Source organism: Anastrepha ludens, chromosome 6, assembly GCF_028408465.1.
Source record: "Anastrepha ludens isolate Willacy chromosome 6, idAnaLude1.1, whole genome shotgun sequence".
Lineage (NCBI taxonomy): Eukaryota > Metazoa > Arthropoda > Insecta > Diptera > Tephritidae > Anastrepha > Anastrepha ludens.
Window position 1 is genome coordinate 120,957,978 of NC_071502.1, and position 16,412 is coordinate 120,974,389.

General features: G+C 34.3%; 2 protein-coding genes across 5 annotated transcripts; both read left to right on the forward strand.

Moving 5' to 3' along the window:
* Window positions 1-168: 168 nt before the first annotated feature.
* LOC128868110 (equilibrative nucleoside transporter 1-like) lies at window positions 169-1,605 on the forward strand. Its single transcript, XM_054109862.1, has one exon. The coding sequence runs from the start codon at window positions 293-295 to the stop codon at window positions 1,520-1,522; it is 1,230 nt and encodes a 409-aa protein (XP_053965837.1). The 5' UTR covers window positions 169-292; the 3' UTR covers window positions 1,523-1,605.
* A 1,935-nt stretch (window positions 1,606-3,540) lies between these two features.
* Window positions 3,541-15,503, forward strand: LOC128868111 (V-type proton ATPase 16 kDa proteolipid subunit c). Of its 4 annotated transcripts, none has more exons than XM_054109864.1 (4): window positions 3,541-3,668; window positions 4,897-5,023; window positions 13,846-14,035; window positions 14,135-15,503. In XM_054109864.1, the coding sequence occupies exons 2-4, from the start codon at window positions 4,942-4,944 to the stop codon at window positions 14,337-14,339; spliced, it is 477 nt and encodes a 158-aa protein (XP_053965839.1). In that variant the 5' UTR covers window positions 3,541-3,668; window positions 4,897-4,941; the 3' UTR covers window positions 14,340-15,503. The 4 variants fall into 4 exon arrangements, with proteins under 4 accessions (XP_053965839.1, XP_053965838.1, XP_053965840.1 ...); XM_054109863.1 differs by having other exon boundaries at window positions 3,542-3,677; XM_054109865.1 differs by lacking the exon at window positions 3,541-3,668 and adding an exon at window positions 4,547-4,645.
* The last annotated feature ends 909 nt before the right edge of the window (window positions 15,504-16,412 follow it).

A 16,412-nucleotide genomic window follows, 5' to 3' on the forward strand; every position in this document is an offset into this window, starting at 1 on the left:
ATTTATAACAAGCAAAGATTACCATCCAGGATTCAAAATTGTGGGAAAATCACGCTGCTACAAAAGCAACGTGCCACTATTCGATTTTTATAATTTCTGAATTTTTTTTTTATTTATTTGAACAATAAATTTTATTCTTGCACATCATCAAGTAAGCTAATTCTTAGATTTCTGTGTGCGAGCCCGATTTGAAGTTCTTCAAAACATTTCAAACAATTGAATAAAATTATTTTGTTGGCTTTTCTTCCGAAGACTTTTGCTGGTTATCAAAAAATTCCTGCTTTTCATAAAAATGGAGCCACCTAAAGACAAATGGAATTTGGTGCTATTAATATTTATTGTACACGGTATTGGGACGTTAATGCCATGGAATATGTTCATTACCGCTAAAAGCTATTTTGTTGACTACAAGCTAGAAAATGATTCAAACTCAACGAGTGCTTCAAATTATGCAGCGAATTTCCTCCAATACATGGGCTTCGCAGCGCAAATTCCGAATGTGGTATTTAACTGGCTAAATGTTTTCCTCAACTTGGGTGGAAATTTGTCGATACGAATGGGGATTAGCATTCTGGTGGAGTTGGTATTATTCGTGATAACGGTTGTTATGGCCATGATCGACTCCTCAAGCTGGCCGGGAGGCTTCTTTTGGATTACAATGGCTAGTGTGGTTGTCTTAAATATTGCTGCGGCTGTTTATCAGAATACCATATACGGAATGGTTGCAACGTTCCCCTTTCGATACACTGGCGGCGTTATATTGGGGTGCAATATATGCGGCCTCTTCGTATCTTTAATAAGCATTGCGAGCAATTACATATTTTCTACAATAAGGACAGCAGCAATCTATTACTTCATAACAGCGATGGTGGTTTTACTGCTGTGCTTCGACACGTTTTTTGCATTGCCACTAAACAAATTCTTTATATACAACCAACTTTCAAGAAAAAAAGACGACGATGAAGGTGTAAAAAACTCGGAAATACCATATTGGACTATCTTTAAAACAGCATCCATACAGCTGTACAATGTTTTCATGCTTTTCTTCGTAACATTAGCAGTTTTTCCTGCTGTGCATTCCGATATCAAGGTCTCATCGCCGGACTTCTTCATAAATGACCCTATTATGTTTATTCAGTATACGTGTTTTTTAACTTTTAACCTATTTGCAATGCTTGGAAGTTTGACATCGTATTGGATTCAATGGCCTGGACCAAAATATTTGATCATAGCTGTTTCTTCACGCTTGGTGTTTTTACCGCTATTCCTGTTCTGTAATTATTTGCCCCTCAATGTTGAGAGGCACCTGCCAGTTCTTATAGGCAATGATTGGGTTTACTGGATAATCGCCGTCATAATGTCTTATACCTCTGGTTATTTCAGTGCTTTGGCGATGATGTATGCACCACAGACTGTTGAGCCAAAATACCAAGTCAAAGCTGGAATGTTTGCTGGGGCAATGCTCATAAGTGGAATATTCTGCGGTATTTTATTTTCATTCTTGACTCCCTACTTAGTTTAAAATATAACATTTGTATGAAAATCCTAAGTGAAAATGTATGTATACGGTTTTACAAATAAATACTATTTTGACAAACTTTTAGATTGAAATATTAAACAATTTAGTTCAAATTGAGCTAATTTATTTGCAGCAATAATTAAACAATTGGGGAATCATCCAAATAGACCCAATGACTTGAGAATCTATAATATAAAAATGAATTGCAAAATGTGTTTGTAAGCGCATAACTCAACATCGCATGGACCAATCTTAACAATTTTTTTTTTTAATGTTCCTTGAAGCCCAAGGATGGTTTTTACGGCGAGAAAAATTCGAATGATTTCCGGGAAACCCCTAAAACAGCCATACAAATATTGCGCTTTTGTGTGTGTGCGTGTTCGCGTTGGAAGTGATAATATCGAGAACCCGACCAAATTGAAAAGTAAAAAAAATGTAAGAGCTATAGATTTGATTGGCCTCGCAATATTCTTTCTTTTGTTTTAGTTTCAGAATGAATTAAAGAATGACTTCATTCACAAATAATAAATAAAAATAGTTAAGTAAATTCTAAGAATAATCATTCAGGGCTGAACAAATCCAAACATATTTTAAGAAGAACAGAAGACAAACATATTTTAAGAACAGAATATAAACATATGTTAAGAATAACAAAACACAAGCCTTAATTAATCTAGAAAACCCACGTTTCTCACATGGTCAATTGTATGTTGCCTATTCCCGTGTTGGAAAACCATCAGATTTGTTTGTATATTCACCAGGTAATCAAATAAAAACCATTGAGTATCATAAAGCACTACAATAAAAATAAAACAGTTTTGTTAATAATTATGATTCACTTGGTTTACAATAAAGCGATTACTGAAAATACTTATATACGTTTTATTTCATTATTCTTTATTATATCGGTTATTAACCCTATGTTAATAATAATAATAATAAATAATTAATTATCTCTATGTTTTGTCATTGAAGCACCCACTTTATAAATGTTTGACACCTTTAGGTTCCTACTATCCCTTTAGATTATTTTTCAATCAGGTTTGGACCTTAAGTTCTCCTCTTAGTTTGAAGCCCTCTGGCAAACATCCCAGTGGGGTTTTTTGTGGGTCCCAAAAGAGTGGCCAAAGTTCGTGGAAGCGAAGATACTTAGGTCACCCGAGCTGACCCATGCCTCTCAATACTGAGAATAATTTTTTGTATGCAAAAATCGTGCCAAAGTGAAATTATGGGTAAAATACGCGCGAACTTATGGACTGACCAGATATTTACTGGAAAAATAGCCAACATTTGTTTGGGTACGAAAAACTATTAGAAAATGCAACCCAGCTTCACGTGAGCTGTCAAAATTGATTGAGCATATAACATTCTAAATGAAACAGATACATACCGCGCACTTGTTTTGGATAGAAAGAGAAAAATGTAGGAAATGGCTCTCACGTGCTTCGCTACTTTGAGCGCTCTTTACTACTTTCATGTGAATGTACTCAATGCCCCTCTTACTTGTTCCTCCAACCAATTAAATTTTTTCTTTGAATTGTGGCAAATTGCATAAATTTGAGCCAATTTTCTAATGTTACAACAAACATTCCTTTTGAAAAACTGCAGTTTGAATATCGAATTTGTTATTGCTCATGCTTTGTTGATATTCGTTGAGAAATTAAAATTTTAGTGGTCACGCGCAGTTCGATGGGAGAATTTTTGTTCGTATACAAACATACACACACCCGTATGCATTAAGTATGATGCGCGTGTGACATTTTCTCCTGCTCAGCGTTCCCTTACCCCAACCCAGTGTTGCTTCTAAATTCTCAAGTCATATGACCAAATTTGTAATCATGTGAATGTAACAACTATATCCATTTGTAAGCGGCAATAAAATGGGTGTGAAGAGCATAGTCATATAAAAATTGTGTTTGTTAAGTGCGACAGCTGATGTGTATTGGGAGTTGACAACTCTACGCTACAAAACGGGTAGAAGAACAGAAGGACAGAGTTTGACGTTCCGTTCAGTGCAGGAACTGAAATTAGAAATCAAAAATCACTCACAGTGTTGCCAGCGACCGAACCGACCAGTTCTTATTTGAACTCCTACGCTTTAGCAGCAGTTACCAGTCAAGACCCAAGAAAGGCCTAAAACTAACCACAAGTTAGTCAAGTGAGTGATGGAAAAATGTGTAATTTGTGAAGAACTAAAAAAAAATTACACTATTTACGGTCTGCGTAGTGTGTTGAAGTCGAAAAGTTCAAAAAAAAAAAAATGAAATAAAGTAAAGTGAAGGGTGTTGATTATTGAATTTAGTTTGTAATGTTTGCTGAAAAGTGCTTTGTATGCCCACATGGTATGCTCAGAGTAGACGATAGTGTCGATTCACTTTGAAGATTGGCAGGGGAAATTAGAAAGAATACGCAAGCAAGGAGAGGCGTCAAAAATTGCCACGACATTTGTTGAAAGGCAATACAAAAAGAAAGTGGCAAAAAGGAGCGCCGTTGCTTTGAACAGGAGTGAACTCAAAGAGTAATGACTCGATGCGAATGTGGTAAAAATAAATAACCACTAGCGACCAGCATCAATTTCGACTGATATCTACTGGGTTTTTACTGTTGCTGTTACTATATTTGGGAAATTATTTTTTCAACAACCTTTCGGCTTGCTGTATTGCAATTTCTCTTTGTATCTGTCTTCCAGAATATTGGCAAAACAGATAAACATACTCTCTTTAAAGCTGTTACTTTCTATTCGTAAATTTGCTATTTAATTGTGCCGCTGGTTTTATAAAAGGAACTCTGTTGAGTTGAGAGTCAGGCCTGCAGGCCATAAGGCGACAGCAGTCATAATCGAAGATAAATCGGCAAGTGTAGTAACGAATAAAAATTCGATAAAGTGTAAAATACAGCGGTACACAAACAGAGGCAGCAACAACTACGAAAAAGTACGAAAAATAGTACTTTTAGCACGAACACGCCGACGACAGAAGGTGACGACAACGTTGCCGACGTTAATGACGAGACAGAATAAAAAACGAGACGTAACGAAGCGAAACAATTGAAGAGAAAACGGCAAAAACAGTAGTCGACAAGCAGCAGTCACAGTGAAGAGCTCTGAAATTTGAAAAGTGCTATCAAGTAAAAACGCAAATAAATTTATAAATTCCTTCTTTGATTACAAAAGCAAGAAAATTATATACATATAAAAAGAAAATAAACTAATATTAAAGAAAGAAAATTTGCGTATAAATTCGCAATAATAGTACAGCAGAAACTCCCTTCAGCACACACACAAAAGAACCGAATTGAATATAAAAAGAAATAAAAAAAATTGTAAAAAACGAGTGCAAGCCCTATCGTAAAAATCAAATAAATTTTCTTTTTCGTAGAAAAACTTATAAAACACCCCGCACATACACCACAAAACAGAAATCATGTCTGATTCACAGAGCGATAACCCCATCTACGGACCCTTCTTCGGAGTTATGGGAGCAGCCTCAGCCATTATTTTCAGTGGTAAGTAACTTTGAAAGCAAAAATTTAATACAGGCACACATTTGTATATCATATGACGACGAAGCAGTGAAACGCATTCGGGGAGATGGCAAATGCACTAGGTAGACAGATGTAGTACGAAGGTTGACTGACTGGCTTTAACAGTCAGACGTAGTATCAGCACAGTTACCTTCCTACAACAGGCATTGAACCATTTGGCCATTAATGCCATCAGCCAACATAGTTTTTCTGTTCCTTAGTTGGGTGACAATGGCCGTGATGAGCTTTAGTAGCAGGCATCCCGTGGCAGCTGTATACATAGCAAAAAGGGAATACGTCAACAAAACTAAAAAGGCTTTGAACAATAGGGAACTCGGGTAAACATTGCATATGGTATGTCTAAATTTGAATCAAAGATTTCTTTTCATTACATATATGTGAAAAGTATAAAAAAATAGCAAATTTTGGCAGATGGATAAAGAAAGATAGATGAAAGGAAAATGAAGGAAATTTGTAAGGCATGTACATATGTATATAGTTAGTTAGTGAAATGGCAGGGAGGTAGGACGAAAGAATTTATATATACGTATGTATACACATAAATGAGAATGGTTTTAATAGTGGGACGATATCAGGAAAGTAGAGGCGGAGCTGAGGGTATGCTGTATGATGAAAGAAATTAGGTTGCGTGTTGAAAGTTTCTCTCTCATTGAATTCGTACGGAAATAGTGGTTGAATGATTGCTCCAATATCACACTCATTGACCTTTACGGGAAAGGCTACTGCGGAAGTTTAAAATGAAGGGAGAAGTGGAATCATATTTTTTTACGCAAAATGTTGCGGATCCTTGGCATGAGATGTAAAACGTAAAGTGAGCTGCATGGGGTATTTGTACACAGTAATGTAATGTGTATATAAGAGAAAGCTTTAAGTGAGACCCCTTCACGCATGACTTTTATATCCATATAACATAACAGTTTTTTCGGCTGCCAAGTATTCCAGTCGTATTGGTATACAAAAAATTTAATATTCACTTAGCAAAATTTCGATTTAGCTTTTGTGAATCGAGCGGAGTAAAATGAAAAATGAAAGACGTTATTAAGATTTAGTCATATGCATCCCCTTCCATTGCATGCTTGCATGTACAACAGTGCTCTCTAAATGGCCATTTGCAAGCGCTCTCGTACAAGTTAAAAAGAGAAAACCAATTGTCAGATATTTGAATGAAAACGACAAGCAGGAGAGTAAGATAGAGAAAAGAGCATTTTTCTTGGGAAGTAATGAGTCAGTAGAATAAGCGCCAAGGGGAGCTCAACTAACCAATAAATAAAACGTCTGATAGAAAACCAGTTGGAATTGTGCTAGTGGATTTGTTCCGTGGGATGTGGAGGGTGGTGCAAAATTTGAGGTTAAGCATGAATTGCGTACGGCAAAGTGCTCACCCACACAACCATATGCAATGCCGTTCAATTCTGAAAAGTCATGAGACACGCTCATGTTTCTTTGCCTTGGGCAACGTTGCCATTGCGTACAATTCCTTGAGCATAAATATGGGTTTACTTGTGTAAAAAACAAATAAACCATTTTTTTAATTATTGTAAAACAGATTTTAAAGTATGTTTCATTACCTATTATAGCAGTCACGTGTTGATGCTTGATATCACAGCCATTTCATAAGGCCCTCGATAAGAAAGCAAACGTTGCATACAAATGTGCAAATTCAAGTAAAATTGGGCTATTTTTTAAGCTTGGAATGGTTTAAACCGAACTGTGTTAATAAATTTTTTAAATATACGCTGCCAGTTAAATATCAGTACCTCAAATATAGTATTCAAAAAGGTTTTTATTTTTATATAAAATTAACCGTTGGTATTAAAAATAACCAATTTGGTCACGAGACCCTCGTTTGCGTAATCGAACCGGCCTATCCTCGTTCGTTTTCTTGCTTGTCTTATTTCTACCCTTAATTCCACAAATATCACATGACCAAATCTTTATTTTAACAAATTCAACTGATAACCATGTTTGATAAAGATACTGTGTTGTAGTTGGCATTGCATGCACATTTGTCCTCATTTTTCATCTTTCGCCTGCCCATCTTTCTTAAAAAGTTAATTTACTTTGTAGGCGTTTGTTGACCGACTCAAGATTTATATTTTGTTATGCTTCTTTAAGTTGCATTTACGTAATAGAAAAATTACTAAAATTAATTGAATATTAAAAGTCATTACTACTAGAAGTCATTACATGCACTCATATCTTTCAAGATGGGCGTTTCAGTAATAGATCATTGGCTAACAACCTTATGCTAATATCACATTAGATTCTTTTTATAATTAAATTTTTTGAAATGCTTTTTAAAGTTGCAAAATACTCGTAGATATCGAATTATGAGAAAAGCAACATGTCTCCTCGTGCTTCACGTAAAACGATTTTGTATTGCTTGGTCTCGGTAGGTTATAAAGATGTATCGTGTCACATGAGTAACTGTTATCGTAGGTTACTATAATTTCCCACACACTCGTTTACTAGAATTTTGCTTTGTTTCTTACTTCGTTTACTATCATTCCTTTTTGCTTTGTCGTTCAATATTCCCTGCAATTGAGTCATTCACATGCACACGCTATTACCGAAGTTAAAAAAGAGAAACAATGCATAAACATGCAAACAAAAGCTGCTTCGGATGTAATCGTTGAGCACATGATTTTTTTTTGTTTTTGTTATTCTTAATGAATATATTATAATAAGCGTTTTGTTTCCTCAATTCAGCTTATTATCTCGAGTCTTCATAAGTACTTCTAATTATTTTTAGTATCGTGAAAACTGAAGAAAAGTGATGAAAAATATATTGTACATATGTATAATTGAGGATCAAGTTTTTTAAACGATAAAAACGAGGTTAATCCTGCCGCTTGACCATATGGGAGATCTTCAATGCTTATTTGCATGATGCTCTAAAATTTAATATTACCTCCGTATAAAGGGATGTAGTTTTCTCAATTATCCTAGCAAATCTATTTCATTAATACTGTTGTTATTTCATCTGTAGAGGAGTTATATTATGTGTTCATAATTTTGAAAGGCTTCATTTTTACGTATGTATTTATATATGCCATGCCATCTGGTTTGCTTTATAGTTGTGTCTCATATTATTTACTTTCTTATCGCTTAAAGCGCGAGCGAACGCCCTTTTCGAACCATCAATGAGAATTACAATATGCGTTTTGTTTGCAGTACTTTTGAAGTTTTTTTATAAATTAAAGTTATTCATTTAATTCGACTGGTATCACCACTGTTAAGTAGTTGGCACGTGATACGTGAGCAGTTATAGAATCAACTCTTTTTGGCTTAAAAACCGCAACGCCCACGAAAATGTTTGGGTTATATATATTGTGCCAGCATGTCTAGACGCTTACGCGTTGATCGCTCTTTTTAATTTTGTATACGTTCCTCGTAATTTGGGAGCAACTCGTGTGTTCATCTTCATTATTTTTGTATAGTAGCATTCATCTTAGTCGTATGTAAGTGTGGAGGTATGTCGACCACAAAGTTTCATAGCCTCCGGTTTGTGTTCGAAGAACAGAGAAATTCGCAATAAATTGCCACTGAGGCACGTACAGAATAGCATAACAATGACCTCCGGACGCTCATCGCTCTGGACACATTCTCTCGGATTGTTGGATACAGTTGCATCCGTGTACACTGTGTTAGAGAAAAACGTCATCATTCGAGATATAGTCAATAGAAATAGAGCGTACATATTTCATTTAGGGGAAAACGAAAAGGTCTGCTATGCTTACGCACGTTGCACTGGCACTTTTACACAACTTTATTTAATTTATTGCCGGGCATACATGATCGCTCAAATGTATTTATGTACGTACACGCATATACATACACACATAATTGCTGTTTAATTCATTTATCATGTGTGTACCAATAAGAATGTGTGTTTTTTCTGAATTCAATGCCAGCGTGCTTTAAAAATATTTGACTCGTATTTAAAGTCGGAGAATCGATTCGTCTTTTTATTCCAATCGATTCATATAAATATTATGTATAAACATGTGCAAATACATACATATGTACTGCATAATTCATGTTCTCGTTCAGTTTTAATTACCCTAAGGTTTTTAATCAAACTTTTATGAATAACTTTGGCATAACTTTTATAGTGTCCAAAAAGTGTATTCGCTTGTAGCATCGCCATGTTTGCTATACTTAACGTGTGCAAATTCATATACTGAAATAGTGACAGCATAAATGTGCAAGAATCCCAAATGAAAAGTACCACCTACCACCTGCTTCTAAATTGTTCATGAGATTCATACATATATCTATGGTTTTTATTATGATGCGCATTTGCAAATTTTTATTTTTTAGTTTATCGATTTCATGCTTGCATTCTTTTCTTCAGCTTGGTGGGCTCTCAGTTAATTTGCATATTAAATATTTTACTATTCCTGTGTTGATAAGATTAGCTCTCGCGTTTGCTGAAATTCTTGTAGTATTTTCATTTACTTTTCTCTTGCACGATTTTTGCTTCTTGTCGGTGCTCCTCCATTTCATACTTTTTTGTTTGTTTTATTGTGTCTGCTGTTTTTAACTATGCTCTCTACATTGGGTATACGAAAAGCTACGTTAGTACGTCTGTACGCTTTTGTGCTCAACTGTGACGTAAAATGTTTTTAAATATGAATTCTATTAAAACAAATCGCAAAAAAGAAAAGTATGTTTCATTGTTGTTTTATTGGCACCGATTTTTTCCTTTGCCGTTGTGCGCTAGCCTGTTTTTGTTTCACATGCACTGGCTGTTTCAATGCAGCTTTGTTGTTATAGTATTGCAGTTTGTTTTGTAATACATTAACATGTTTTTAATGCTCTATTTTGATTTCTTATAACATATCACATAATTTGCTTTGACTTCCAACTAATTAATATTAGTTCATCAGTTCATTAAGCCTTATGCGCTATTTGGACATTTGTAATATATCTTGACCAGAGCTGTGGAATGTGAAGCCATTTCCAGTTCGAAGTCACTAATTAATTTTTAAATATGCACTTACTTAAAGGAAATATGAATTCACACATAGAAGCATTCAAAGCAAGAATGAAACGAAGCTCAAATAAACTTTTATAACATTGGAGGTCATTTAGATGAATGTGTGTACATTCATTCATTCAGCACTAATAATCTAAAACCACTTTTGAATTGGAAAAAATATATGCCATATTGCATTTCTTGTTCATGGTGTCCCAAAAGCTATAAACAAAAAATATTTTATTGTCAGTAACACATAACTACTTAATTACACTATTTTATATAATGGTCGTAGTACTGGTCGATACATTCTAACATGATTGGCAGTGACGCTATAGCATTCGCATGCTCTACTGAATGTTTTTCTTCTACTAAATAACATCCTAAATATTAATAAACATTTTTCAATTCTTCCGAAAAGTGGTTCTTATACTATATTTATTTACAATCAAACAATGTGGTTTAAATACCCATTGCGCTGATCTTGTCATCAATTTGTTAAGAGGCAATTGAGTGGAATTAAAGTGAAATTTGCTAAATGCACGTAAAGTGAATTCGTACCTTTTCCAGCCGGGATAATTAAAGCTACCTTCATAAGTAGAAATTTATCAAAATCCATCGGCAAAATTCATATAATTTGAACGCGTCAATGGTTGTACCCAGTCAAACGGGTTTCACGTGCAGTGTTGCTTAATTTATAACTCTGCTGTTTGTATGTGTGCACAAATATGACCTGAAACATTATATTCATTAAAAGAAAAAAGTGGTATTGGCAACTTGAAACTTATTATTCGAATAAGAGAACCCAATAAATCGCGCAATTAGTAAAGTCATTGCGCTACCCAATAAAAGCTAAGCTTCTGTCGTGCAATCGTTATGAAAACTTGGCTTTTCGAGGCTATTCGTCGTTTCGTACGACGGCCAAACCCAAGTGCCACTGACATACTAATTTTACTTTCAAATTTCATTATTCAAAAAACGAATATTACTAACTAACAAACACGTATGTATAGTATGTATATGTATGTATACATGTACGATAATGTGCGATTTTTTAAAGACAAACCGGCGATTCTAGTAGTATTAGCACAAGTGATTTAGCGATGGTAGAGGCGGTAAGCAAAAAACAGAGACTGGGCTGGCTGTTGCAAAAACGCGCATCGAAGTCCCAATGCAATAATTCAATTCATTTCAGTACAGCTTATTATTGACAGCTTTTGTTGGGCTGTACTTGTACTCAGTGTTTGCTTATGTATGAAGATCAGTTCAATTATTTGCAATTGTGGCATTCCTCCAACAAAAATATGCATGAAAAATACACATAGGTATAGGTACTTATTTCTTTGTACAATGCACTAGATAAAATGGTGAAGTTCTCGAAGTAGTTGAATTATTTTCTCTCTGTGAATAATTGATGGCTTCGTTTCATTTTAGATTTGATCGCGCGATAAGAGCTTATTCCAAAAAAAGGAAATATAGGTACATAGTTTGAAATTGTGTTAACACAATATTGTGTGTGCCTCACATTTGGTATCTCAAGGTACATAGCAAAAATGGAACAGTCAAGTGCAAAGCTTTTTCTTTCCCACCCCTCAATATCTAGCAATAAGTTTCGATGCTTTTCCGTAAAATTTTGACAGCTAGCAAAAAGTACGCACGTAATTGCTATTATATTATCACGGCTTGTGTTAATAATTAGCATGAAATCACATGACGGTCGTTATATTTCATGATTACCTGACTGTTATTGTCGCTTTTACTCCCAACTTCACCCTGCGTTGTTGGCAACTAGCGATACGCCACACGTAAATACTGCGATCGTTCCGCTTTTAAGTGGTAGTGTGAATGCGTGTGTATGTTCGAGAGGCGAAAGGAGAGAGGCATAAGCAAATCAAATGTCGGTTTTTTGATCATTGTCAATATGTAAATATGTATGTGTGTATATATTTGTTCGATGCTATGTTCCAATTGGGGAAAATGTCCTTCAAGCTGAGTTAATTTTGTTAGCAGTACATATTAATGTCGTTTTATATATTATATATTGTAAATACATAAGCACTCGATATTTGCTGAATGTACATATACATATATGTATATACATTTATTTATCTGTGTAAATAATATTCAACTCCATTTTACGCGTATTTTTGTTCGGCTGCCAGCTATATTTCAAGCTTTGAATGTCTACTGACGTTCGCTCAACGGCTGGTTTGTGCAACGTTAATTAATTTGTTGTGTTTTCTCGCTATTGGCTGTAACCGGTTATTTCTCATTTTTTATAAGATTTTTATATACATATACGATATGTATATATACATATATCCGATATATGCGGTCGCGTATTCTTAATTAGAATTTCTGAATTCATTGGTATGCTCGTAAGTAAGCATTTATTATCTGGTCGCAGAAAAATTACCCGAATAAAATCGATGATTCATTCGTTTATTTTAAATACAAAATATTCCTTATTTTTTATGAGAACAATTTTGCTGTGGCTTTGTTCTGGAAGTCCCTCATTCTTAATTTTACTGCTTTATAATTTTCTAGAAGTGAATGCTTATCAAAAACATTGCATTCTTATCATGGTTTGCAAGGTAAATCTGCACTTCAGTATCGTTTACTCTGGTCTCCAACTCTCTCATTATTGAATCATGCGCTCTTGCAGAGGCAGAGGCACAGACATTTCAAATTTCAGGCATTTCTTTGGGATTTTTTTTAACAGCGTTTCTGCCATTTCTCAGAAGCCACTTCGGTTCTGCTTTTTTTTTTTTAACAAATTGAGGCGGCCTTATCTCTATTCAAACAAGTACACTCGTATCTGCTTTATTAGTATGATAACTGTGTTTGTATTTGCACTACTTACTTATACATAAATAGTTACCATTACCTCAAGTTTTTATTTTACTATTTCATTTGTCACTTCTGTTTGTTTTAGGAGTTGCTTAATGATTGCGCAAGCTTTTTCTTTAATTGTATACATGCCATGTGACCAATATGAATTCTGTAATTGGAAGAAGTTGTATAATGCCGACAAATAAATACCTCAGTACCTAATACCTGATTCATTAAGAATTATTGATTCGGCATTTTGGCCAATTAAGTTTTTGCTTTTAACCACAACAAGCTTTATGATGCGTTCTAAAGCAAATTTTTTTAAAAATAATTTCAAGGTTTTTTTTGTTTTACAAAACATTTATTTAATCCAAGGGGAACCTTCCTCAAACAAATCATTTGCACAACTTTAAAGCATGCCAAAGGGAAGTGTGGATGGGATAACTAATACACCCATTTCCGTTTTAGTGTCAAATGATGAAAACTGGTGAAAAATGTGACCTAAATATGTAGGGCTTTCTAGGGTAAACTTTATTTAGCCAACCTTCACTAGCCGTTTCCCACGGCAGTCGGTTTTACAGTAACAGAACGACCCGGATTCACATTTACGGTCACTTCAAATTGTATATAATTGATCTTTTCATTTCTGTATCGAACAGAGGGCCTCATAGTAGTGGGCCTTTAGAGGTACGAATGCTATAACTCTGTTTCAAGTTGTTGTTTTTTTTTTCCAAAAACTAAAGTACCTGAATTAAAAAAAAGGTATGCGTTTGCCAACGAATACTTGAAGGTAGGTCCAACTCAAAATCATACGTATTATTTTAGACAATTTGTATTCGATGCTTTCTTCCCGTTTGCGTACTTTCTCAAGTCTTAAAAAAGTGCCTTTGACTGTAATAATTCTTGAATTTATGTATATACGAGTATAATAGAGCTTTTAAACTATTTCTATCCTTCGTATTTTTTGTAGCTCTGGGAGCCGCCTATGGTACCGCCAAATCAGGAACTGGTATCGCTGCCATGTCAGTGATGCGACCAGAATTGATCATGAAATCCATCATTCCCGTTGTCATGGCTGGTATTATTGCCATTTACGGTTTGGTCGTAGCTGTCCTTATTGCTGGTGCTTTGGAACAACCTTCAGATTACTCACTGTTCAAGTAAGATATAGTGCGCTTTAACTTGCTCAACTCTACAGACCGTTTATTCCGGCATACTTATGTTATTATTTTTATTTCTCTTTCTTCAATGTCCTCCAGGGGTTTCATTCATTTGGGTGCCGGTCTATCGGTAGGTTTCTCTGGTTTAGCGGCCGGTTTTGCGATCGGTATTGTTGGTGATGCTGGTGTAAGAGGTACAGCACAACAGCCGCGTCTGTTCGTCGGTATGATTTTGATTCTTATTTTCGCTGAAGTATTGGGTCTGTACGGTCTTATTGTTGCCATTTACTTGTACACAAAATAAATCAATTCAACAATTACAACAAAAACAAATCCAACATCCACATCAAATAAAGCAACAAAATGCAAACAAATCAACCAACCAAACAATCATTAAAATGCAACAAGCAACATCATCAAAGAAATTTGTAATAATATAAACGCAGCAACAACCAAAAACAAAGTGGAAGCGAGAAAGATCACCAACAAGATTTACAGAAAAAGCAGCTGTCAAGCAAAGATGAAAACAGCAGTAGCTGATCTCCCAAAGCTGAAAGAATCGGTTGCACAGAGCCAAAGAAAAAATTCTACAAATGAATGGCTGGTTTAGTATTGAAATATTCATAACATCGAATAAGGGAGGAGATGAATCGTTGCACAAATATTGAATTACAAAATGTGCAACATTCGATATTATGCAGCGGGATATGCGTCGAGCCAAAAAACTGTTTCGTCTCTATGTATGTCTATATTACCATTACCCAGCTTGATTCTATTTATGTTACGTTACTTTGTGATTTTAATTTATTTTCGGGGAGCTAAGACCATTATCGACAACAACAAAAACTCAACAATTTATATTTGTATATACATAAAGTAACCAAGTGTTAAACTAAAAAGAAAGATTGGGTCTATTTTTTCGCCGCGATGAAAGCAAGGAAGCAAAGTATCCACGTAAATGTTATTAATATTTCAACACATAAATCGTTACAAATAACAACGCTAGTAGGTTACCTCAAAGCGTGTTAGATCGCAACAATCGACGCTGCCAATTGTTTTTTTGTTAATTTTCCGTATTTTGTTAAAAAAAAAAAACAAAAAGAAAAAAAAACGTTTTCTGCTGTAAGATTTGAAAAAACTTTCTCTTTTCGAGTTTTTTGCGTTTATATTAACAACGATTTTCTTTTTTGTTAATGTTTTTTCTGATATTTCTTTTTTTGTTTTTTGTGTAATTATAATTATAAATATTTTCAACAACGTTTATTGTTGTTATTTAAAGAAAAACTTGCGTATTCAAAGTAGAAAGAAAGCAAAAACACTACAACCAAAAGCAGTAAAAGTTTAAAAAGCAAATGGGAATGGAATCAACCAACCAACAAACTTATTAAATAAAATGTACATGTAAATTTAAATTTAAAATTAATATTAAAATTAATTAAACTTAAATAAAGCAAACAAAGAAACAGTATATAGTTAAAAAATATTAAATAATTAGTGAGAAACCACCAACAAAGCAACAACAAAGACAACCATTAAATGAATAAAACCACCACCACCATAAACAACAAAATGAGAACGCTTAACTGAAAACTGAGGCGACTGCAATTTGGATGCTGGAAAAAGTGGGGCGTGATCATGACAAAAAGTACATTGAACCGTAAAATTTATTGATTTTCTATTGGTATATTCACACACTTCTCAACGGGGCGGTTGCGTACATCGCATTATAAACAACACACACACACACATCGAAGAGAAGGTTGTTTAGCAGCAACTATATGCGGCCCAAAAATTTGTAACCACCACTTCAAGCCTACTTTTAGGCGGTAAAATTTTTCTTATGAATATACTCTACACTCCACTTCATTTGCGGTTCGCATGATATCTTTTTGTTGCATTGATTGAAGGGAAGACCACATTGTTGAGAACGAACAACTGCTCGTCAAAATTAACGCAAAATAACTATAAAACTATAAAAATAACAAAAGGACGAACTTTTACAACCAACAGCCATCTAAAAAGGAAACACACACATCTATGCAAAATAAAGGAATAATTGAAACAACATCGATATACCCAAAAACATCAAAACACACGCCAACACACACACACACTGTAACTAAGTCCCTATATATGTGTTTTTATTTTTAATTATTGTTCAATTTGTAAGAACTATTATTAATAATAATTATATTATATTTCTTTTTTTTGTGATAAGCTTAAATGGAAGTTGATTATGAAACATTTGAAATTTTGAAGCGAAAACGTAAAAACTAAACTAAATTAATGGTATTTATAAATGTATTATTATATCTATAAATACTTAATATACATAAATACATAATACAATATATATATATATATAATTATTAATAAT

What these genes read in the sequence shown, in the direction of transcription:
- LOC128868110 (XM_054109862.1), top strand. Translation starts at nt 293, where the DNA reads ATGGAGCCACCTAAAGACAAATGGAATTTGGTGCTATTAATATTTATT.
- LOC128868111 (XM_054109864.1), top strand. Translation starts at nt 4,942, where the DNA reads ATGTCTGATTCACAGAGCGATAACCCCATCTACGGACCCTTCTTCGGA. An exon ending in CTCAGCCATTATTTTCAGTG is followed by an intron (nt 5,024 to 13,845) that starts GTAAGTAACTTT and finishes TATTTTTTGTAG; the next exon opens with CTCTGGGAGCCGCCTATGGT. An exon ending in TCAGATTACTCACTGTTCAA is followed by an intron (nt 14,036 to 14,134) that starts GTAAGATATAGT and finishes AATGTCCTCCAG; the next exon opens with GGGTTTCATTCATTTGGGTG.